The sequence below is a fragment of the Prinia subflava genome, chromosome 1, assembly GCF_021018805.1.
Source record: "Prinia subflava isolate CZ2003 ecotype Zambia chromosome 1, Cam_Psub_1.2, whole genome shotgun sequence".
Classification (NCBI taxonomy): Eukaryota; Metazoa; Chordata; class Aves; order Passeriformes; family Cisticolidae; genus Prinia; species Prinia subflava.
This window is the reverse complement of record NC_086247.1, coordinates 122,239,083-122,263,908: the sequence shown is the minus strand read 5'-3', so window position 1 is coordinate 122,263,908 and position 24,826 is coordinate 122,239,083. Positions and strand designations below refer to the sequence as shown.

At 43.1% G+C, this 24,826-nt stretch overlaps 1 protein-coding gene across 2 annotated transcripts in view; it reads right to left on the bottom strand.

Annotated features, from left to right (window-relative positions):
* RAPGEF5 (Rap guanine nucleotide exchange factor 5) overlaps nt 1-6,754 on the bottom strand; it is a 159,479-nt gene extending 152,725 nt beyond the window's left edge. Inside the window, exon 1 of one of the 2 annotated variants that reach the window (XM_063410746.1) lies at nt 6,349-6,754. In XM_063410746.1, the coding sequence (XP_063266816.1) occupies nt 6,349-6,537 (189 nt within the window). In that variant the 5' untranslated portion in view covers nt 6,538-6,754. Of the gene's footprint in view, nt 1-4,383; nt 4,467-6,348 lie in introns of those variants that run through there. The other variant, XM_063410751.1, reaches the window with a different exon arrangement.
* Between the last annotated feature and the right edge of the window lie 18,072 nt (nt 6,755-24,826).

Sequence of the window (24,826 nt, the reverse complement as noted above, 5' to 3'; positions counted from 1 at the left end):
GAAAGCAGCTGACATCTCAGTCCAGGAGTTGCCAGCCTCACTCCCAGCACCAGTGTAAGACCACAGGCAGTGGGCATCATCCTGTCAATCAGGCTAATCCCCAACCTCAGGGAGAAAAATAGCTTTGCATTCTGAAAAACTTACTAGGTTACTTCCTAGGGCAGAAGTGTGGGCTTACTTTCCATTTCATTCAACTGTAGTTAATCAAATCCAGGCATAATTTCTCAGATGTCATAACACATGGGCTAATTAAGAAGTATTCTCAAATTAGTAATTCACTGAAGACTGACTATGAAACAAATTATTATGCAAATAAACACATGAGACACTGAAATTCCCCACCAACTGCCATGGTCACTGTTGTTAAAGCTATTTTATCCGTTACTCAATTTTTCATGTGTCACCAATCACAGAGCTGACAAGTTTAAGGATACTATACATGATATGTGAAAGATAATTATCTTAATCGAATACATTTAGCAGGAATACATAATAATCCTGATTACAATAGGAAAAATTCAAGACTACTTACCACAACTATTTTTAGTCATGTAATAGCTGCTAAAGTGATGGAGGTATTAAGTTACTGAGTAGAACTTCTGTGGCAGACTTGAAAGCAAAATGTCACCAGTATCAATCAGTCAACTTCAATAATACTTTTGACAATAAAACTTCCAACTCACTCAGTCAATCCAGCACTTTTGTGTGCTGATTTCAGCCAGTACAGCATCTACACAAAACATCACTGCATCTTTTTAATGCAGAGGAAATGTCAAAATTTAAGTCTCTATAGTATAAACATAGGTACCAGAGAAATTATTATGATTTTTTTTTCTTCTTTTCTCATTAACAACACTGGTATAAAGAGCATAAAGGTGCTAACAAAATGTGTTGATGGCACAAAATTGGAAGCACTGTCAAAACCATGTAAACAGAATGGTGTACTGGAAGATTAGGAGTCTTCAAAAAGTGTAATATTAGGAAAAGAGTGTAATTCAGCAGCATGAAATACAAGGTCACTCAGGGACCACGAAGATGAGAAGCTGCCAACAAGGATATGGACTGTGATAAATGTCAGTCATTTGCGAGAGGATTATCTGGGTATGAAGCAGATCTATATCAAAACCTAAATATCAACCACCACCATGATGTAGACATGGAAGGAAGGACTGTAAATTCTGAGTGTTTCCAGCAGCCAATTATTAATGTCCTGGCAAAACCTCATCAACAACACTATAGTGTCCCCAGCTGCCAAATGAATTGATTAGAGAGTAGCTACTTGAATGACATAAGCAACTGAAAGCTCTTAACAGGAGATGAAGAAAAATTTAGCAGAATGTAGGTTGAGAGAATCTGATGCTTCATTTAATTAAAACAGATTGCATATAGTTTGATTTTTTTTCCTCTGCCAAAGAGGAGTTGTCTCCAACAGCATGACAACTGCTAGTGCCAGAATACAAGATAGATATCCCTAATGCACTCCAGCCAGCCAGCTATTTTCAGCTCAGAAACCTTCTGTGCCTGATGAGGATTTTATGTATCCTCAATACATTTCTCTCTCATGAACTTCTCCAGACTCACCCTGAACTCATGTAGACTTTTAGCAGCTGTACTGCAGCTTCTGTAGTTTATTTTCAACCTGTAACCCCACAGTCAGCTTAAATCCTGAAAAACGTACAGCAAAGTAACTGCTCAAAACAAAGCCATGGTGAAGACAGTCTGAGAATATATGCCTGGCCAAAGATCTCTAGGAACCTCACAGAAGTAACTACAGGGTCTCAGAAGAGAAAACAGTCATGGTACCTCTTCAGCTCTGATCAAGCCAAAAGGTACATCCCACAAAGAAGGTTTCTACAGACCAGCAGGATCTTTCACAACATCTGGGTAATGGGGTTTGACACCATGACATCCAAAAGGTTTTCCAGATCCATTACTGTGACAAAGAGCAACATTGATGCTCATGTATAACAGTATTTATCTGTGTAGATATGAACCTAGAAAACAGAAGAGGTGATTAAAAAGGTGCCTGTGTGTGTGCAAGACAATTCCTCCTCCTCCTTCTGAGCACTTCCTTGCTCTCTCAGGAGCAGTATTAGCTCCATAAAGAACAAAACTGAGTGTGGTGAAAAGGAGTTTTGGCATGTTGGACCTCACTGCTGGTGCTTCCAGAGGCACAGAACTGTATTTCACCATTAGTCACAAGATAAAAGGAAAGAGAAGAAGTTATCTTTAACAGGCAGCAGGAAGAGCAGCAAAGACAGTTCATAAGAAAAGTATTCATGCCTACTACATGTACACTCAACACGTAACTCTAGGATACAAACTGGGAAACAGAGGGCTTTTCCAGAGATTTTGAGGACATGGCAGAGGGGAACAGTTCCACAGGGCACCCACAACAGATCCCTCCTCTGCCTCTGCACAAGCTCTGACACGCACTCAGCTACAAGAGCAAAAGGTTGAGTCATTTTCTGCTATTTTAGCCAGCAGAGGATGATGAGTAAAACCTACACCTGGCAGCTCACTGTGCAAATACATCTAATCATCCATGCCATCTTGGATAACTGTTCTGCACCTGCCCTAAGAATGAATTTAAGAAAAAAAACCATCAAGGACAAGGTCAATGTAGAGTTCAAAGTTCAAGAGCTTTAAAAGAAACACCGGGCTCCCCTAGACAAGGAACTGAATGTTTGTTTTATCTAAACGACTTAAGCAGTGGAGTCTATTCATGTTTACATGTTTCTGTTCACAGCAGAGAAACATCCAAGCAGGATGGTTACTGCAGCTTTTTCTACAAGGTGCTTTTCCATCTCCAAGTTCTTTACATGTATTAGTACAGGACATATCCCAACACAGAAAGCAAAAAATATCTATCTGCTCTCCAGTTTTGAGGGTTGCTGAACTGAGAGGGAAATCTAATTTTGTTACACTCTATTTTCAATTATCCCCATCTCTAGCCACAATTTTCAGACAGTCTAGAGTGAAGGGCCAAAGACTGAGATGTCCAAACAGATTGAAAAAAATTATTTCACCCTATACTGATTTTCAAAATGTAATCAATTATTTTAATGTATATTACCCTCTACTATGCAATGCTTTCCTTTCCCCTGAAGCCCAGGAAATATTTGGACAGCATGAAGTGAAGTACATCCTTAAAACAATTATAATACCCTTAACACTTCCATTATATTTTATTATCCATTGTCCCCAGGCATGCACACATGTAGATTATTTGTGCTTTATAGATGTGGAAGCGAACTGCACTGCAGGCAGTCCCTGAGCAAGTCAGCATCAGAAGCAGAACCCCTGTTCAGGGGTCATAATATTTTTCTAGGAAATTAAACAAGGCAGGATTTCAGCTGGTCAGCATTTACTTGAAAAGAGCTCACCTAAGTGAGCAACACTCCTGATGAAACCAGCTGGACAAATAAGACTCTCAGCTTGGTGTTTGAACAAGTAAAAAGGCACAAAGAAAAAGTCACTGGAGAGGAAGAACAGATTAAGGTTTTTTTGTAAGCAAACAAAACCCTCTGAAAATTAGCTTTGGATTAACTTGAAATATTTTGTTGAGGTAGGAAAAAAAAGGAATCTTTGTTTCATATGTTTGTGTTACTCCTTCCTCCAACCTTACTTTAAGACTTTTAAAATTTTAGGGTCAGGTTTAAAAGTGAAAGTATAAGAAATGCTGCATTTTATTGTTCTGACATATCCCTTTCTTCTCCCAAATACTGTCATTTTCAAGGTTTAAGTTATTCTGCATATTAAATAGAAGTATGTGAAAAGTGTCATGCCCCTAAAAGTCCATTAGGGGAAAGGCACATGCACAGAGCAGACAAGAACCAACACGGGGTAGCACTAATAAAAACAAACTGCTCCCTGGATGATCACACACATAGGGAGACACTCCACACACTTCAGGTGCCCACTTTGTCTGCAGAGCAAGTAAGCGAATTAACAACCCTGCTGGACTCTTTGTGTGAACTGCTCCTGGGAACATTTATGCTGCTGAGCAATCCCATCTTCAGGATAGTCCCTGCAAACCCAGACGTGAGAGAGCACAGCATTCCCATTCTCCACATGGGACCAAGACACTGGTCCAAAGGTCCTGCTGTAGCTTTACAGCATCCCCACACAGCTTCTCCCACAGCTCCAAGGTCATAGAATGGATTGGTTTGGAAGGGACCTTAAAGACAATAGTTCCAACCCCCTTGCCATGGGCAGGGACACCTTCTGCTAGACCAGGTTGCTCAAAGCCCTATCCAACCTGCCCATGAACATTTCCAGGGATGGGCCATCCACAGCTTTTCTGGGCAATCTCCTGCAGTGCCTCACCACCCTCACAGTTAAGAATTTCTTCCTAGCAGAAGATCCACTGGGTTGACTCACCATCCTCCCTCCAGTCTTCCTACAAAGACAGATGGTTCACAGAAACCTTTACGAGATGACCCACAGGGTACCAGGAGGTGAAGCCATAGGTGACACCACCACTAAATCTGTCACACTATGTTTGCTTGTCCATCACACAGAACATCAGCAAAGGCAGGCAGACGCTAAGCTGGAACTCTGTGAAACAAAAGAGGACCGAGGTTCACCAAGCTCAAGTGAGGAGCTGCACGACCCAGGAGCTACCCAGGCTTCTCACCGGCGTGTTAACTCACCCACAGCAAATATTTACAGAGTAACTGTTATACCACTCACTTGTCAAATGCTTTCAGTAGTGGTGAGCAACAACCAGGAGAATAAACCTGAGGCTGCTCTGCATGGTGTCTCCCTGAAGTGTCACACATTTGTTTTGTTAAAACAGCGTTTCAGACCTGCCTGCAAACTAAAGCTGTTACCAGCAGCAGTTCTGCACTGCTTCTCTCCTCCTCACTGCACACTTACTCCATTTCTTTGGTAGTATGCTTTTAATGAGGAACAAACCACACACTCAATTCAGAAAAGGACTTCCTTCATTGGAAAAAAGATATCTGTCGCAAACATCCTCCTAGGGCAAAGCAAGACTTAGCTATTTAACTGAATCCCCTTAGTTCTGTGTTCATATGGACAACTTGAATTGTAATCATGTGGATTACTAATTCGCCAGAACAATAAAAATCATTAGGCATCTCCATACAGGTTAGTCTTTGTTTTGTGTGTTGAATGTGTTGGAGGAAAGAAATTAATATACAACTAGAATCTGAATCCCCATTATTCAAAAATAGCTATTCTACTGTGAAATTATATCCTACTTTTACATTCCTAATTATCTTTCTTGCCTACATACCCTCTTATAACAAAGCATTCACCCAGGAAGTTTGTTTTGAAATTCACACCCTTGTATATTTCACAACAACTTCCCCATGCAGAGAATTCATTTATTTACATGGGCAAAGTACTGCAAAGTTGATGAGGGTACGAACACACAGCATGCTGACTTCCCCCCAACTCTCTGCAGGTGTTTATCAGTGCACTGAAACAAAACAGCAGCTCGCCCGATTCCCCACGCAGACAAACCCGCGTGGATTAACCCACACCTTCGTTTCGACTGCTCAGGAGGTGGGTTACGATCCAGTGTTGGCCTGCAAGTAAGGTCTGACCAGACCGACTGCCCCATGGCAATGCCACCCCCCGATATGGCTCCAGTCACAACTGGGGGACTTCGGAGGCGTGAGCAGCTTCTCACCACAGCAGTTCCCCGGCAGTGGGGGTCTGTACCTGAGCACTGACTGCCCTGCAAAGACACACCACCAGCCTTCTGAAAAATGGGTGAAATTGAGTGAAATTTAGCTGGGGATCTCGGTGATGCCCACCTGACCCCACAGCCTCACTGTCAGGAGACACTCGAGGTTGGGGGCCAGGTGTGTGCGTCCCAGCTTCGCTCCATCCCAGCTGCACACGCTCCAGGAACACGCGTGTGCACCGCTGTGGGAGCACAGGCGCGCTCTGCCTCCCGTCCGCGGAGAGCAGGCACCAGCCTGCACGAGGGGAAAAGGACAGAGGGGAAGAGCCACTCGAGGAACCCGGAGATGGGATAGGGACGCTTTCTCACCCTGTACCAGAGCTGGCAGCGGTGGCCGGAGCCCGGGGCCCGCCGCGGGCACCTCTCCCGGTGGGTGCCGAGGTGCCGCCCGGCTGCTGCCCGGGCATCCTCCCTCCCTCCCTCCTTCCGCCCCTGAGGCCCCCGGCCCCACGCGGGGCCAGCGCTGACAGCCCGGGGCCAGCGCCGACAGCCCGGGGGCGCTGCGGGCGCCGCCCCGCCTGCCCCGGGCACCGCGGCCCGGCGGGCAGGGCACGGCAGGGCGGGGCGGGGGCGCTGCCCCGGGCCGCCGGCGGCTCCCTCGCTCTCTCCTCACTCACTCACTCACTCACCCGGCCGGCGGCGGCCGCGCTTTTCCTCCGCAGCGTTAGCCCGCTCCGCAGCAGCGCCGGCAGCTCCCGCAGCTTCTGCCGCAGCTGCACCGGCGGCGGCGGCTCCTGGGCTCCGCCGCCGGGGCTCCAGCTTCGGGCCAGCTCCGCGCCCTCACACGGCGACGGCATCTTCACGGAGCCCACGGCCATGCCGCATCCCTGCCGGGCTGCGGCGCGCAGAGCCGCTCGCCCGCCGGCCCGGCCGTAGCCCCAGCCGCGCTCCCACCCACAGGCAGGCACACGGCGGGCGGGCGCTCCCGCACGCAGCGCGCAGCACTCGCGCACCTTCCCCCGCACGGCGCGGCCCCGGCGCCGCGGGCAGCCCCGGGCGGCGCAGGAAGCCCCGCCGGCCCTGCACCGCTCCCGCCCCGCGGCTCCGGCCGTGGTAAAGTGCAGGTAATGAGGAGGGTGGAGGAGGCGCGGGCGGGAAAAGGCAGAAAGTCCTGTTAACTCCTTTGCGCTCAGGGACCGCCGCCCGGGCTGTCTCCAGCGCTCCTGGCGCCCCGCACCGACCCCCACCCACGGCGAGAACACGTGGGAGAGTGGCCAGCACGCTCAGAGACTGCGGGTCCGAGCCCAGGCGAGAGGGGCTCGGGCTCCTCCAGGGGCTGGGTGGCCTCGGCTTCCTCCTGGAGCCTGTCAAGACGGCGCTGGAGGAAGTCCCAAGCAGCCTGGTGTGACCCCCAAGCACTGAGCCTGCCTGGGCTGGAGGCTCCTCACGTTTTCACTTGCCCGAGTTGCCCGAGTTACCCTCTGGTCCATTATTTATGGCTGCAAGGGGTGAAGACCTTATCTTTTCCCTTCCCAGTGGGTTTTGGTTTTTGTTTTTGACTCAAAGAGGTGTTTCATCCTCCAATGCCAGCCAGCATTGATACTGGAGAAACCAAGCAGTTCACCCCAGATGAGTGACTTGTTTCCAGTGATTCAGGTAACCCCTGCCATACAACTCCCAATGACAGAAGCCAATTCCCTTCCTATTTGTAAAAGACGTGTCTAGAATTCACTTCCATGGGTTATGGGGACTTTATTTAGTCTCTGGAGCCTGCCTTTTCTAACTCATGATACAGAAATCACTTCATGTCTGCCAGACTATATTCTCCCTTATTTCGATCATAGAACTGATGGTAATGTGAGTCTCCCTTACATATATCTTCTGCCTCAAAGCTACAAATAAGGCTGACCTGCTCATCCAGGATGAGTTTACCATCCTGGTAAACTAAATCCTGGTAGACTAGATGTCTGGGTAAATGACACTATAGTTGAACCAATTTCATAGCCATGTTAGAGAGAGCTGTTGCCTTGTCCCAACCAAGAGGTCCCACTGGTTTCAGGGCTGACCCTAGTACTCCTCCAGCCCCACAGGAAACTGGCTTAACCATGACACTAATCTTGGGGGGGGGGGGAATAAAAAAGGAATAGGTTTTTTTCATCACTGATGTGCTCCCTAAACCAGCTCCTGAGATCACAAGGTCACCCATAGCAGAGAGGTGGCAGATGTGCCCAACCTGTGTCAGGGTGCCAAGACAGAGAACAGTCCCTTCCAGCATCAGTGTGACATTGGATTATCTGTCACCTGAGTGCAGCAGCAGCCTGGCCTTCAGCAGCACTGGCCTGACCACAGTCTGCTGTGAAACAGTGATCCCACTGGCAACCCATGGATGAGTTTGATCCCACTGGCAACCCATGGATGAGTTTTCCCCTTTGCCACCCTTCCGTGGGATCTGGTAACCATCAGACTCTATCCAGATGATCGATCTGGTGGAAAAATAACACCTCAGAAAATAATAGATTTTCCATTGGCCAGACAGCCACATTGATCCACCTTGTGACCAAATAGCTGCAGGATTGAGGAAGGCAGAAACCTCGAAGTGAGGTAAAGCAGAACTGCTCCTTTCAGTAGCAGTTAAATCAACTTAACTGCATCCTGTGTGCAGGATTTGACAAGCAGGATGAATCAAACCAACTTGGGTACTCTTGGAAGGGACAGGGTTTGCTCCAGCCGCATTCTGGCACCACCTCCTTTCTGCTGCTATTGCCCATTACATTAGCCAGATCTGAAGGGTTAAGTGTAAAAAAATAATCATCTGTTTTAGCAGAGTGATACGGCCCATTGCATGATGCCTCCTGTGACACAAAAGACAGAAAAGAGACAGGACAGTGACAGCCTTTAGACAAAAACTGTGCTGCAGACCTCAAAATGCCAGAAAGATCTGGGAGTCCCAGTTGGCAACATCAGCACCAATACATTTGCAAGGACATGGGTGATTATGACAATCTCAAACATTGTCATGTCCCAAACATTTCTATTATTATACTTGATTTGTGCTTTCCAACTGCCCTGCAAAGTAGTTTTGACAGCTGTGCTGCCTGGCAGCCACTTTGTCACAGCTCAGGATGTAATTACAAAGAGAAGTGTATCTAGCCCCAAAAGAATAATGGATCCTTAATTTATGGGATTCACAAAAGGACCATGCTCTTTGTCTGAGTCTTTAGGCACTGCTACAATACAACCCACAGTAAGACAACTCAATAAAGTGGGACTTAATGTGACAGACTGGAGTATAACCAGAAGTCCATTTGATTATGTTAAGAAAGGGTAAAATTATGTCAGTGCTCAAATTTTTTTGTTTGTTTTTTAACTAAGCAAGATAAGTGTAACATGTAAACAGCATCAAAAGAGAAATAAATATGCCCTGCAGTGTATTTAAAAATTATCAGCTGCCAGACAGTATAATATGGACTATCAGTTGTCAAGAAAATTCAGTAGATAGGCCTCTCAAGTTCTTGTTTGGATCACTGCATGTTTGGGGAGGACTGGGGTAGGAATTGTACAAAATTAAACTTTGTGTTGTTTTTTGTGTTAAGTCACTGAAAGTTTAGCATGATGAATGAGTCTGGGTTTTTTGGCACAAGAAAGGGATGGGAATCAGGGAGCAAAACTAGATTTAGCAAAACAATTTCATTTTAAAAACCCAGAACACTGTGTTGCAGGCAAAATGCTGTGTTCAGAGCATCTTGCTTTCAGTGAACTGTCACTGAAGGCACAGCAGGGCTCTGAGGGACTGTGGTCCCTATTCTCAACAGGTCTGGCCTCTGGCTGACTGGATTTCCTGTCCCTTGTGGACACCAGCAGTAACACTAAAGGAATATCAGATCCATTGACCATGTGCAGACATTGGAGATTTCCAGTTTTCCATATTAAATGCTTATAATTTGGTCCAATACAAAGCAAAACTAAGGACATACTCTATTCTATCTGGTGCTTTCTAGCAAAAAATCGAAACTTGAATATACCTTCCAGAGTGGAGTCTGGACTAGGCTTTGTTCCCTTACTTGCAAGAGTCTTCATATAAATATAGAAACATCTATGTTTAAATAGATACAGGATGGAGTCTGGAGACCTAAACAACTCTACTGCACTTTGCAGATGTGGAGCCTGCTTTTTGAATGTGTTTGTTTTTCTTTCATGGTGTAGCACAATCAAAAGAAATGCAGTAAAAACAATGCAAACTGTTTCATGCCTGTATGTGTTTCACATCAGTTTTTAAGTAGATCATTGCAAAAAGAAATAATTATCTGGTATCAGACATTTCCTGACAAAGCCTAATAAACTCTTCTTTTGCGTTTAAAGTATTAGGAGTTCTTGACTCTGCTGAAATAATTGATAGATGCCCCTTTAATTTTCCCTGCGTGAAGTGAAGATAGGCAGTGCAGAAATAAAATTGCAGAGTGCTGGTGTGCAGGAGCTATATATCATTGAAAGGCAGCAGTCCTTTTTGTATATTTGCTCTCCCTGACCTGGCAGGAGACATTTAAAAGAAAGCAAGTTTTTTTCCAAAACAACACCACCACCTGCTACACAACCAGCCAAACACTACTTCCCCTTCCCCAGGCAGTCCTGCTGGAGTAGGGATGGGGGTGGATACTTTCCTACCCTTTCAGAAACTGAGTTTATTTTCTTCTCCCTATCTCTTCAAAAAGCAGGCAAGCAGGTTTTTGCTCATAGCTCCTCTTTTCCCATGCAGGAGGAGCTGACCTTTGTACTACCCACCTCCTGTAGGACATCCAGATGAACATCAGAGGTCCCTTTTTGTGGGATGCTCTCCTGACAATAGTATCCTACAAATTTTATTTTGCCAAATGCTACTCCAGGCCCAATGCACATGAGTTGCATGCCCCTGCCATGCTCTGAGATCCTGCCAGCTCCCATGCTCCTGACATGGCAGATTTTTGTTTCTGGCTTTAAACACGTGTGCAATGACCCTGTGAAAGAGAAGGGCTGGGGAAGGCTTTGCTCCATTCTGCCACTTCAGTGCAGGATTGGGACACATTTCCCAGTCCCAAGAAGGGAAGTGTGTGTGCCCCTCATCACTTCACCCACAGCACAAGTGCAGCAGGTGACCATTCAGCCACTGCACTGTGAGCTGGAGATAACACTGCAGAAGTCTGGGCACCTCTCGCCTTTTTCTGCTTTGGCAATTCTTCATTGGTTCGCTCAGCTTCAGAACAAAACCAACCTGTCCACACCTCAGAGCTGCTAGGGGTCTCCTTTCTGGCTGAATAACTTCCTCGAGACTTTTGAGTTTTTATCTCTCTTCCACCTGATCAAAGAGTGGGACCTCAGTTGCATTCTAAATGTTGGATATCACCAGTTTCTTATGGATATAAATAGCACAAATTCATTGTCAGATTGAGGGCTTATATGTGGCTAGGGCATACTTTAAAAAAATCCTTTATTTGTTTTCTCAAGTAATTTTTTGAAAGATGGTTTAGTACTGTGTCATTGCATAGACCAAATATCCAGTGATTTAAGCTCAGAAGTACTGCTTGTACTATTTCCTAAATGTGAAAGACCTGCAAAATGTAATGAATGCTCAGCAGCAGAAAGATACCAAAATGGGAACAGGGGATGAGGAAGCAGGAAAACAGTGCAAGGTGTGACTTGAAAGAAAGCAGAACAGGAGAATAACTACAAAAAAGAGGGAAGAGGTTAAAGATAAAGGAGATGTATGAGTAGGTGAAGTATTTCAAGTAGTTTCATGATTTGTGTGACTCATAGCTGGAAGATCTGAAGCTGCCTCTCTTAATTCAACCCCTAGTTCTTGCTTAGCAGCCTGTGAACCTCTTCAAGCTCAGCATCTGACCCTTTCTCCCTGCACCTCACTAAGAGCCTCCTGCCCCTCTGCCCCCAGCACCTCCTCCAGCCTTCAAAACTCCCAGAGCATCTTCAAATGGCTGCTCAGCCTGTGTCCTGCCCGTGAATCATCCATGGAATTGGGACATTATCCTTTCACTGAGTCTTCAGCACTCAAAGATAAGAGAGCTCAGGAGCATCCTGAGTTTGTTGCTGCTGTGGTTTGAACCTGAATTGTGAGAGGGCAGGTGTGCAGGTGTGTGTTTGAAATCTTAAATGGATCTCTTTGCATTTCCTTTACCAATTTTGCTTTTTTTAAGAATCACTGAGCCATGATGACAAGGGCAAAACTAATGTAAAACAGCATTGTATTCACATTGTTTGGTGCATAGCAAACTTTTGCTTTCATACAAACCCAAGGAGGAATGCATTTGCTGTGGTAACTGTGATTTGCCAGCGCTAATGAACCTGACTCAAACCCTTCACTTTGATTTGTCTTTTTAACATACTTGGTACCAGGAGACCTTATGACCCCTCAGGGAAATTAAAACTCTTAACACTCATCTGTCTGGCCTTTTCTGTCAAAACAGTGTTGTCATCAAGCTATTGCTCTTTCTCTTACAGGCAAAAATTAAACTCCAAAGCCAATAAGATCCTCAATAGAGTTTGTTCAGTTTGGCTAGTTGGTTGGTTTTTAACTAAACACAGAAATCTCAAAATGACAAATCAATATCTTTTAATTAAAATTTTAAAAAGAAAACACAGAAATGAACCCGTGGAACAGGGGAGTTTTTCTGAGAGCTACAACTGAAATTCAAGTTCCTTTACCCCCCAGACACACAGGCATATACATGATGTTTGTTTTTTTTTTTTTAATGTGCAATGTGAGAAGCTTTACATAAATTTACAGAAGAGATGGTGTAGGAAATTTTGAAAGAGACAAATTGCAATTAGGTGCTAAATTCTCACAGGCAATGGAAGATTTCCCCTGTGTGATTAATGGTTAATCTATTTCTTCTGCAGCTGTTAAATTCTCTGTTTATGTTTAAATTCATGTTTTCTGTTTTAATTCGTATTTTATGCTTCTTCTCCATATGTGGGTGAGGACGCTTTAGCTTCATTTTGTAGAAACTGTGTTTAAGATACTGTGCTGCCTCTTTGAGCATCTGAAATCTCTCAGTGAGTCTTCAAATGCTTAATCTCATCAAGCACATTTGAGAGGCATTGAAATCCAAAAGCTGTTAAGTCTTTAAAAGTATTCTGAAACTAAGCAGCCAGTTGAGGGCTGTGGTTAATGCTTCACTGAGGTAAAAAGTGCAGCACTTCATATGAGACCTCAAAGTCCAGACAGGGTCTCAACCTCAAGACACAAATCCATACAAAATCAGGCTTCATTGATCCCCCTGCTCAGAGAGCTACTGCAAAAATGAGAGAGAGGGAGAGAGAGAGAGAGAGAGAGAGAGAGAGAGAGAAAGAGAGAGAAAGAGGTTTCTATAGCATATATATTCCTGGAGTGTTTACTCAATTTTCATATGAGGAGCTACTGTAATGTAATGACTTTCTCATATGATTATATTATCATTTGCAAAAAGAGGTATTTGCATATATGCGTACACAGATATGAAAGGTTGCCTTTTGTTTCAACTACAGTGTCAGTATCTCTCACTGCCTCCATGTAAACAGACCTTAGGCCCACATAATCTCTTTGATGAAGGAAAAATACAAAACCACATGCCAAACCTTTGGAGTCTTCAGCATAAACCTGGATCTGTGTTGACAAGCTCTTCCCAGAGATAGTAACATCAGTAAAATATTTTCATTCCAAGTTCCTGAGAGGTTGGAAAAATCAACAAAAGAATAGCATGAGATAGATTGCCAGAAATAATATTACTGTTTTAGACATGAAACCGTCTCACAACATCATGCAAGTATTTAAATGCTCTAAAACATTTTCTTTAATTTGATTTGTTTGTATTTTTTCTGGGTTTTGTTTTAACTATGCCTGATTTTTCCAGCTGAATAAGAGGACTGCAGCTGTTGAACAGAAACAGGGAGACAGATGACTGGAAAAGAAAATCAAGTTCAGCTGGGGGTTCAGAAGACAGTCTGCACTGCACAAGGGATGCTGTAGGTTTGCTTAGTGACCAGATGGGCTTCTCTGGTATAGTTCAGAGTAACATTAAAGGTAGTGAAGTGCAGCCATACCAGCACTAGCAGAGGAGATGAGGCTGTGGACAAATCCAGGTGGCTTTGTCCTTTCTATTTGGGTGATGGTAAAGGAAAAAAGGCTCACTCCAGTGGGTCTGCTGGCATAAGCAAAAGTCCAGGGAAAGATACTGCCTTCCACATCTGCCAGTGCAGGAAGGCAGTGACTGTGTGCCTAGGGTACAGTGATCCACACAAGGGCATTTTCAACTCTGTGTCAGAGCTACGGCTTGATGGGCCCTCAAATCTCACTCCAACAGCACTCCTGGGACCCCTGACTATTTGGTTGTCCTGTGGGACATCTGTTCAAAGGGACTGTGGGAAAACATGATCAAAGCAATCTTGTTGTTCAAGGAAGTAGCAGACAGCAAGGGCAGGGTTGGGAAAGAAGTGGCTGGCCAAAGCAGCTCTCCCTGTGCTGAGATATCCAGCACACCTGGAGAAAAGGAGAAATTGTCTTTGTCCTGCCCATCAAAAAACCTCCTCCCCTTTCAGTCTCCTCTAAGTGTTTACAAACACCTCTGGAGACTCCTGAAAGGCAACAGGAGTCAGGGAGTTGAAGAAATTAGGATAGCAAACCATTTTGTCCTAAGATGTCAACGTAGATCCTGTTGAGACCACCCATGGAAAATTATGGATGTTGGCTTGTAGAGAGGTGGGTTTTACTGGAACCTCAGCTACAGGTTCCAGTGTACCTCTGCATGCAAGCAGTACGAGCCCTGGAGTCTGCATGCATTTATCTGTCTGAAATGTGTTTAGACTACCTGGAGCAGCCAGAACTGTAAAACAAGACTCTTAGAACCCAGTCTCCCAACAAGCTGCATCAGCAGCCACGTAAAACCTGCAGGAAGAGAGTCACAGTAAGCACGCAGTATTGTACATGCAGAAGACATGAGATGGATCTTTCTTTCCCTCAAGAAAAAACTATTCTCTCTCACCAAAACCCTGGAAAAATGTCTTTTTTGTATTTGGCCTACAAGACATTTACAGTATTTTCTGAAAATTGGATACATTATCAATAGTAAACAGTGTTATATCTGTAACTGTAATGAAATAAAATTATACATTCACACAAAGATAAGCTATTTCTAGCAATACACCAAACCAAATTAATCTCATTAATAAGTTGCTATTGAACATAGTAATTTACAGACAAGCAATTTGTAAACTATCTAACGATGTATTAAGCAAATAACAGCATTTATCAAAGGAAATTTGAGACATTTTGCCAACTAGAGGACTTGGCTAAACGAATACATTTGTAGCTGGATCTAATTATTGAATTAGGCCTTAAAAAATGCTGTTATGGCAGCCTGCCTGGACTGTTGTGATTAGACAATAGCAATTCTTCCCTTTTCTTCCAGTGTTTTCTTTCATTTACAGCACAGTTTTTGAAGAATAGAGTTTGCAAGCTAGTCCAGCATCCCACATAACAATTAACAGTCAAACCTTTAGGATAATAATTAGGACATACATTATTGCCCCAACCTTATATATGACTGCCTCAGCAGAGTCAGATGTTCACAGCTAGATACTTATTTCTAAACATTGTCCTCAACAACAATTCTAAAACAAAACCCTAACAGACACTACTGAGAAAAATATTGAATTGCATATTTGTGTTTCTCTTTCCCAATTCTTGCCAAACTGTATTTGTCTCAGGGAGAGGGTTCTACAGTTTAATTAAGACCTAGTAGCTTTCTGGTAGTAATAAACAAATGGACTGGTAAACTACTTTTACTGGTGTGTGGTGACTCAATCTCTAATGCTGTTTGGTTCTTCTGACTTGTTAGAAGAGGAAAGAGTAAATACCTGTTGTGACTATTTCAAAGGGTAAAGTGTCTCACTTCCCACAGATTTTCAACAAGCTAATAAAAGGCACCTGGGAAAAGAGGAATATAGGTGGCTGGAGAAGGCTTATAAAGATAGGATGAAACAGTGAGTTCCCCTGAAGCTTGTATTAGGCTTGTATTACAAGCCAAGAACATCTTCCTATCAGCTTTCACTGAAGCTGACAGTCAGTAAGAACTAATTATTAATTTAGTAATTCATGAAAAATTCTTTTTTGGCAAGTGAGAATGCTGTCTGAATGGGAAGTTGTTAAAATTAATTGGGTCACATAAAACCAGACACTTTGTCTGTGAGCCCCACTAACAAAGCTGAGCCATCTTGGGGAATGGCTGAGAACTTGCTCTGTTTTAGAACTTTGAAGCTTGTTGGATCTCATTAACAACCAAATAAATGCATTTCAAAATGGAGAATAGTGTAATGGAATCCGTTCCTCACCTGATTCTTCACCTTTGGGTTCCAGCCGTCTGCAGTCTGTCTGCACAAGAACCACCAAACTAGGCCCCCTTTTGTGTCAATAGAGAGAAAGAAGACTTGGTAGGATTGAATTTGGCCACTGGGTTTTGAATAAGGAAGGTCTTTAAAATGGCATTTTTAACTCCAGTGACTGTAAAGTGAATCAAAGCAAGCAGCTCAAACCTTGGCAGCTGCACTGCAGATATCTAAATTTTGCACTGGGTTTTCATTCACATTTCTGTAAAATGGGCAAAAAATACAACTAAGCCATGAGAGAACATTCACATTATCTTTCATCCAAAGGTAACAAAGCTCTCAGGTAAACGTCTAACATAATGCCCTACATATTCATTGTCTTGGATATCAACTACATGCCTTAATTAAATAAACAGGGTTTGTCTTTGGTTACATCATAAGGAAACTATAAATTGTTTTAAAACTCTTTGTTAGGATCTCCAAGACAGACTCCATGTCTGAAACCTTTGTCCTACCCAAGGTAAGGGTAGTAACTGCAAGGTAAGGCACATACAGACCGTTTGTTCTTTAATCCATTCTCTGGAGGCTGTGTTGCTATGGATGAATACGCAGCACTTCATCTGAGGACACAATTCAGCCACTGTGTTTTCCAGTTGGTAGGCACAACAGAAGAGAGGAGCAGTAAAGGAACAGGGAGTAAAATCACATGTTTGCATTCTGACACAAACTGTAGCATTTACAGAAGAACTCACTGGTATATTGAAGGTAGTGAAATAAATCAGTGTTCACCTAGTCTCAACAACACTGTGGTGAGACTGCAGGACTAAAACTGCCAAATCTCTTTTTCCTCCTTAAAACTGTCACAGATAATCTCTGGTCAAGTAGCTAGCCAGGTGCTGCTTGCCAGCCCTGCTATCAAGATTATGAACATCACAGCCATCATTTCATTAGAACACCAGCCATAAGTCCAGAGCCTCTGGCTAGGCCACAAAGATGTCAACAACTACCAAGGTCTGCTAAAATGCAAATGTCTTCTTCTCCAGAGGAAAACATGAGGAGTTTATGGGGCATCAGCACTGACAGCACTGACAATCAGCACACTGACTACCATATGGCTCTGTCCTCCTGCCATTTGCATATACCTCCCTTGCTTTCTGCCACTGTACAAGCTCCCCTGCCAGAGGCATGAAACCAAAGTACCAAGTGGCAGAAAATAAAAGATGAGGTTGTCCCATAATCCCATAAAACCTTCCTGCCCACATCCCTCCACTGATACTGCCAAATCTCACCCCAAGCCTTCCTAAAGTTCACAGATGATTTAATCAGTTCTGAACAGATAGATCTTGTGATCAAAAGAGTGTCAGAAATGCAAAGCAGCATAAAAGACACCACTACACCCAGCATTCCATCAAGCTGCCAGTGCCCATTGCCTTGAACCTGCACAAAGTTTCACATACTGAGGAGAGGGCATGAACCACAAACTTGACTACAACAGTTAATTTTCCTCCATCGTGGTAAGCTGGTGCCACTTGACAGAAATAGCTGACATGAAACCAGAGAAGAAGGCTCTCTTCAAAGACATATTTGGCATGCAAAGTGTCCTGGGCACACCGGTAACAATCTGCTATTGACTATGGTTAGCTCTTCTCCATTCTTCCTAAACAATAACCCAGGATTAAGTATAGCCTTGTATAAATGAAGCTGAATGGGTATTTTCAGATCCAGGACTTGGTTGAGAAACAATTTCCGTGGAAGCAAAATCTCCTCTAGTCAGTGGCTACACATTAAACATCCTTTCTCACACTTCTGGAACTACCTAAAGCATTTGATGCTGTCTCAGAGGCACAGTTCCTCTTCCTGAGATAAAGAGGCAAAGGTCCAGGGTAACAATCTGAATTGGTCTGAGCTTTCTCTGCAGCAAGGCACTCAAAAAATAATGAGAGAAAACTGCAGCTTTATCAGAAACTATCACACAGCGTTTTTTCAGTGTCTACAAGCAACCACTACATACAGCAGTTGGAAAACCAAGATTTATGTTCCAAGTTGTTACTTGGAAAGTCATTTGTACCACCTTTCCAGACATTGCATAGCATCATCTAGCAGTCATTCCTAGCTGGCTAGGAAACTTGTCTCTGTTAGATTATAATCTGGTTTTAGTAAGTCATGCTTTGATCATCCATCAACTGACTATAGCATGCAGTGTATATTCACAGGAAACTGCAATTACTGTGAAACACTGCCAGGCATCTTCTTGGAAAAGCAGGCTCTCACACACAGGCCGCATTTTGCTACCAAAATAAGCCATCCTGGTGTACACAGTTCTTCCCTCAGGAGGAATACACAGTAAAGCACACCATGGAACTGAGTCAATTCATGCAGCACAGTGCCACAATGTGCCCTGTAAGAATCCCACGTAAGTGAAGGAAATGTACGTGTATGAACACTCATGCTCAGATGAAAGACTGCAAGTGATGACAAATTGGAATTATTTTTGAAATTGGTTTCAAGACTAAATTATGCTCACAGTTAAAGTTTTGCTTTTTAGAAAGATATTTATAACAGGCATTTAAGTCATCTAATTAAAATGTGATTCAGAACTCATGAGCCTGAGAGCCCAACTACTCTGTATGTCCAAAGGGAAAGACATGGATACTAGCTCATGACTCAGGGCACCTAAACAGTTGTGTAGAATCAGACAGTGTAAATACCTATCTTTGCCTTCATTAGTTTAAGATAACCTAAAGCCATGTTCCACTTCAGGTTGATCACCTTAACATAATTGCTTTTGATACAGCAAAGAAGCTGAAGCAGAGTAGAGCAAAGCCATTATGGATGCAGTGAGAGTCACACAACTGCCACATGCAATCAGTAGCACAACTGGAACCTCAGCCCACACTTCTGCTCCTTGCTGGCTTGGGATAGTTTAAGCTTGTCCTTATGCCCTGCTCAATGGGGCCTGTGGAAACAGATTTCAGCTGTCATAACAATGCTTTTGTCTCTGGCACACATCCATGCAAGGGACTCCAGCTTCTCCAATTTCCTGAGTATTGCTAGCTTCCTGGAAAATCTGGAAGCATCACAACATTCTACCCCATTTCTCTGCCACCTGTGCTGCAGGGCAAAGGGTTCAAGTGGTTTCATTCACTTTTATCAGAGTTTCTCTTTTATTTCAAAAAAAGAGTGTAAATATATATCTAGGAAATCTAGATAACAATATTTCATTTCTTGTCTACTTTCCCATTGCAAAACTTAGCATTGCAAAAGATTAGCCTCACATTCCCACTGACTTCAGTGGCTATTTGTTCAGTCATTAAACTCTTTTTGTGTTCTTCTTAATACCTGTTTTCCAGCATATCCAGTGGAGTAACACTGTGGGGCAGCTCCAGGGGCTGCTCTTCAGAATGCAATGCTGCTCTCATAGCAGTGCAACACTGGCTTGTGCTGGTGCAGTCGGGGGACCTGGAGGTGTTCAAAAGCCACTGAGAATTCCACACAGTGGCTGTGTCCCCTTATGTCCCATCCTCATCATTCTTCTGTTTTATCCCAGCATAAGGCTCAGGAGAAGAAACAAATTACTAAACAATTATCTCGGGAGGAGAGCAGCCTTCAAGGTCAGCACATGTAAGCAACTTGCTTTTTCTCTCTATGTTTCGGTTTTACATCTCACTGGCAAAATCAGGAGCAGAACAATGGGAGGCTGCCTCAGCTTTCTGAATGCTTGAGTGTGTGTTCTCCCTCTGCTCCCAGGTGGCTTTAAGGAACAATCACTGGCTTTGTTGATGATGTTTTGCTTTCTGAAAGATTGAATTCTACATCCTGGCTTTCAAAAACCCAGTTCACAGTGTTCTGTCTTTGCCTGCTCCAGTGCACATAGAGGCAGTAGCAAAATGCCAGTGTGGGAGTCAGTGTAGTGTGACTGCTGCAGTTTTGACACTCAGCCATGCAGAAGGATTTAGTCCATGCAGGAAATGGTTTTCTAACTCCTTCACACACACTTTTCTGCTGGAAATTCTTTGCAGGTTTTTGTTTCCCCTCACCTGAAGCTTTACAAGTGAATCATCAACATGAATTGGACTCTCCTTATGAATCTTTTAAACAGCCCAGCTAGAAACCATTTGATATTCAAGAGAAGATGAGGGGACGAGTTAAAATCTAAATCCCTATTGACAGGCTTTTAGAAAAGCATGTAGTACTAAAATGTTACCTTACCTTTGCTCTTGAGGCTGACACTTCTGAGAGAAATATATAATGAACACAATGATCATGCACAGATGCATTCACACAACCTATGCACCTTGAGGGTGTGCTAAATTTTATTTACCTTTACCTTTTTTCTTTGTTTGTTTGGTTTTTGTTGTTGTTGGCATGCCCCTTTAACTCCCTATGTTTAAAATATGCACCACATCTTAGGACAGACTTAACTGTGACCTTGATGTAGCTTAGAAGCTCTCACTATTACCTGCCAGGCAAGAAAGAGCCAGAACTCTTCATTACTATCAGATTACAACACAGAAAGAAACAGGGATAAAGAAGTGCCCGCCAAATGCTGCTTTGAGCAATGAGGCATCAGGTGTTTCCACCACCTTGGGCTGGTCAAGAAAATTAAATCTGACCACATGATGAATTGCAAATCTTAGAGGTATGTGGTCTACCACAACTCTCAACAGTCTCAGAAAATAAAAAAGCTACCCAAAACAGAGAACTGACATTTCAAAGGATCGCGTGAGACACTGTTTTGTAAATTTGGGGTTAGGTATGAAATTATTTCATTTTGACTACACAACCTGATTATCAAGCAGATATGTAACATAAAATGATGTCATAATGCTGCTACTGTTTCTTGTATCCTTTAATAAAACCCAAAACAATGAGTGCTTATTAATATAGTGAAGCAGGTTATTTGATACTACTGAAAAATGTACCTAATACCAACAAACCAAGCACAATCAGGTATTTCTTTTCAACCCACTCAAGTTCTATCAGAATTCAAAGGCTCCTGTGAAAGTTTTTTATTTGAAAAAAGGATGCACTGCTGCAGGGTAAATATCTCCTTCCTTAGTCAAACAGTGAAACTACACAGAGTAGTCTAAGTGTTTATAGTGTCTGCTAGCTACAAGTATTTCTGGGTATATACAGGTTTTATTCCTGTACAAATCCATACTCTGCTGGTCTTGGCTTCAGTCCCTTCATTTTCAACCTTGGTCTTTCCCACACTCTCCTTTCTCAAAGATTTCTGGAAACTAAAGGAGGTTTAAACAAGAAAAATACACTCCTATTAGTCTTTGAGAAACACAGCTACTTTCTAAAAAAATCTCAAAATGGAAAGCAAGCTGAATAATCAGATTTTATATTATTTATATTATAATTATTTTATTGTTTATATTTATAATTCTGATTTTATTTAGACAACTTGTTACCATTCTGCAAGTCCTGAATACTCTGCTCAAAGTTACCTCCATCACAAGAGAGAGAAGCTGTAGCAGAATTTAAGCATGGTTCAGAAATGACCAATGCTAGATGGATGAGAAGGTGGATGAGAAGGTGGATGAGAAGGTGGATGAGAAGGTGGATCATTGGGTTGAAAAGGCAACGTAACAGACAGTACAATTAGCAGCTGTTGTGAATGATAATACCAGTGCTGGCACTGTTAAACATCTTCCTCAGCCACGTGGACAGAGGGATGAAGTGCACCCTCAGTAAAGACACAGGTCAATCCAATGGAGTCAGCATGTGAAAGGCCACAGCTCTCCTCCGTGGTGTTAGTGAAGCCACTGTGTCCAGCTTTACATCTTCCAGAGGTGAGATCCAAGAACTGGTGTGAGCTCAGCAGAGGGCTGCAAAGATGACTGGGCTGGAGGCCCTGCCAGCCAAGGGAGGCTGCGAGAACTGAGCCTGTCCAGCCTGGAACAGAGATGGCTTCACGGCAAAATTCCCAACAATCTAACAGGGCCTTTGGAGGACTGCAGCAAAGATGGGTCCTTTCAGAGGTGCACTGTAAAGGGATGAGAGGCAGACACAAGTTTCAGCAAGGGAATTTCTGCTTGTTTGGATGGATGGAAAACAATTCCACTGTGAACACAGTTAGGCAATGAAAAAAAAATCTAGTTTCCATAGAGATACTCAAATTTAACTAAAGGCTCTGAGCAACCTGTGAGTTTGAATCTAGCCACATTCTGAGCAGGGGCTAGAACCAGAAGTCCTTTTCAGCCTAATTTGATTTGTGATTCTGTGGCTTTCTTAGTCCATAAAATAAAATTAATTTCTACTTTTGAATGCTTTATATGAACTTGTAAAGGAAGGAAAATGAATGCCTCAAAATGTAAGGCCTTTAATTAATACACTCAGGTAAAATGAAATTATTTATGATTTAATGTAGAAGTACTACACAAGACTTTAATCATGCAAATGACAACTATCGCTTCCCTTCTCTACAGGTTCATAAGCTGCACTCATCAACATAATAGCTGATCAACTTCTCCTAGTGCTCTAAGCAGCGTGACTAACATCTGGCATGTAGTTTGTTTCATGGTTACTGGCATTCTCTTCTATCTGTTTAGATCTTGACTCCTTTTGTTAGGGACGTCCACATAAACAGGATGTTTCTCTTTCTGCCTGTGCTGATATCATATTGATGTGAGTTCTCCTGCAATAGCCATTTTTGGCAAGGTAACATTAAAGGCTGTGATTACTAGCAAACAAAATCAAACCTGCATTCAAAATGATAAAATAAAATGGAATCTTGTCCAGATCCTGTTAGAAAAACTGCTCTCTGTCTCCACTTTATCTGATAGCAGCAAATGTAATTTGCACAGCTGTTCTTCAGGGATTTACACAAAGGCTTCAGGCTCTGGGAGGACCTAACCTTTGTTTCTTTCTGGGCTGATTCTATCTCATTTTTATAAGGTCATAAATCAAGTGAAGAGAAAGAGAAAATATATTTGGGCTTTTGAATGCAAAATGAATAGGAAAAAAAAAGCTGTAATTTAAAGCAAAGTCCTCCCCCCTCCCCTTTTTCTTCCCAAGTATAAGCTCCCTGCTGTACAAATCAAAAGTATACACTGAGAAAGTGCCTAAATCTTTTATGAAATGGGCCCTTCACTTGCACTTCAATGGAGCTTGCTGTGCATTAAAATTTCCTTTAATGGCAGAAGGAAATAATTTTGCAGCTAGGGCACAGTGCTTCCTGCTGCACCTGGTGTTTGGGCTGGATATGGGGTGAATGAACTATAAAAGGGAAAGATAATTGATCCGGATGCTTTTTTGCCTTCTCATCACGGACCACTAGACCTGAGATTCCCTACAGTCCAGTAAGGGTAGAAAACTTGTTGGTTTTGAGACCCATAATGATCCTATCCAATCCCTCCATGTCCACACTGTTTCCTGACCTGCAATGTCCCCCATCCTGCAGCGGGCGTGTGGTAGCATGGGGAGAGTTAAGCAATCCAAACCTCAAGCCAAGGTGGGAAGCAAGCCAGCAAGGGTGGCCAAGATCAACATTTCTGAGTTGCCCAGGGACACAGCTGTATGCCAATATTCTCCCACATGCAGCATTTGAAATTCCTCATGGGAAGGTGTGTTTCTCTCAGATGAATACCTCCTGGTGGTCCTTTAGCTCTCCCATGCACTCATCTCATGGATTAAAGACACACAGGGATTTTGACATGAGATGGGCGTGCACCAATGTGCCCAGCTGTGGAGAATTGGATTCTCTGATGCGAGGCATACTCTTTTTTTACTCAGCTCTCTTGCTTCTCTTCAGTCACTTTGTTGTCTGAACAAAAGTTCCCCCCACCAATCACAAGGCAGAGGATGTATGAATCCTGCCTGGTTTTCCCCAAATCCTCCCTATTGCACAATATCCTCTATAACCTAGGATGCATCTCTGCAGTTGCTTCACTCTTGTGAAGTCATCTGAGGGTTGAAATAATTTCTTCATTCTGAAGTTGTGGACACTCATAGAGCCCAGGCAAGACTGATTCGGATCAATGCAACAAGGCTGTGCCCTTACAGACCTATTAGCACCAGCCTTCAAAGAAACCCCCTCAAGCCCAAAAACAACAAAAAGGGGTCTTCAAAGGATGAACCTACCCCCACCACAGCATAAAGTCCCATGCTTGCTGCAAATAATAGTAACAGAAAAATCTGTCCTAACAAGATTGAAGGAAGACACTGAAATAGATTCAGCTGAATTCCCTAGGAAGAACAGATTCCTCCAGCATGGAAGGGATATTTTTTTTCTAAATGGTAGGTATGTTCAATAATACAAAAGCTGCCCTGTCATCATCCAAATACTTGTTTTTATCTCTGTGCAGGCAAGTCTGGCTCTGTTCAGTCACATCCTGTTTTACTATACACTTCCAGTGTGGAATCCTTCCCTACATGTTTTTGTGTTACCCATAATACCTCCAATGCACCCTTCCTTGTAGTGTTTAGGTATAAACTTCACTTACAGACTGATGGGTAGAGCAGGGAAAAGTCCTAATTTCCTTATACTTTAACCAAGGGGTATGTTTTAGTGTCTGTTGTAGTTCTATTTTTACCTGGCATCAGATACGAGATATAACTTGTGCTTAGAATAATTTTTCATCATTGAAGCTGCCAGTGAGTTTATTAAAATTGAAAAGGTAATACCCTGTATTCTTTTATGTATGTGGGTTTTGACAGTTACTTTTGTCTGAACCAGAAGCAATTGAATCTAAACAGCTTTTTAAAGACAAATTTAAAGAAAATATGCACTAGACGTTATGGGGTGGTGGAGTTTTTGTTGTTGTTTTGGGGGTGGGGGGTGTTGAGAACTAGATGTTCAGCTATGATAACAAT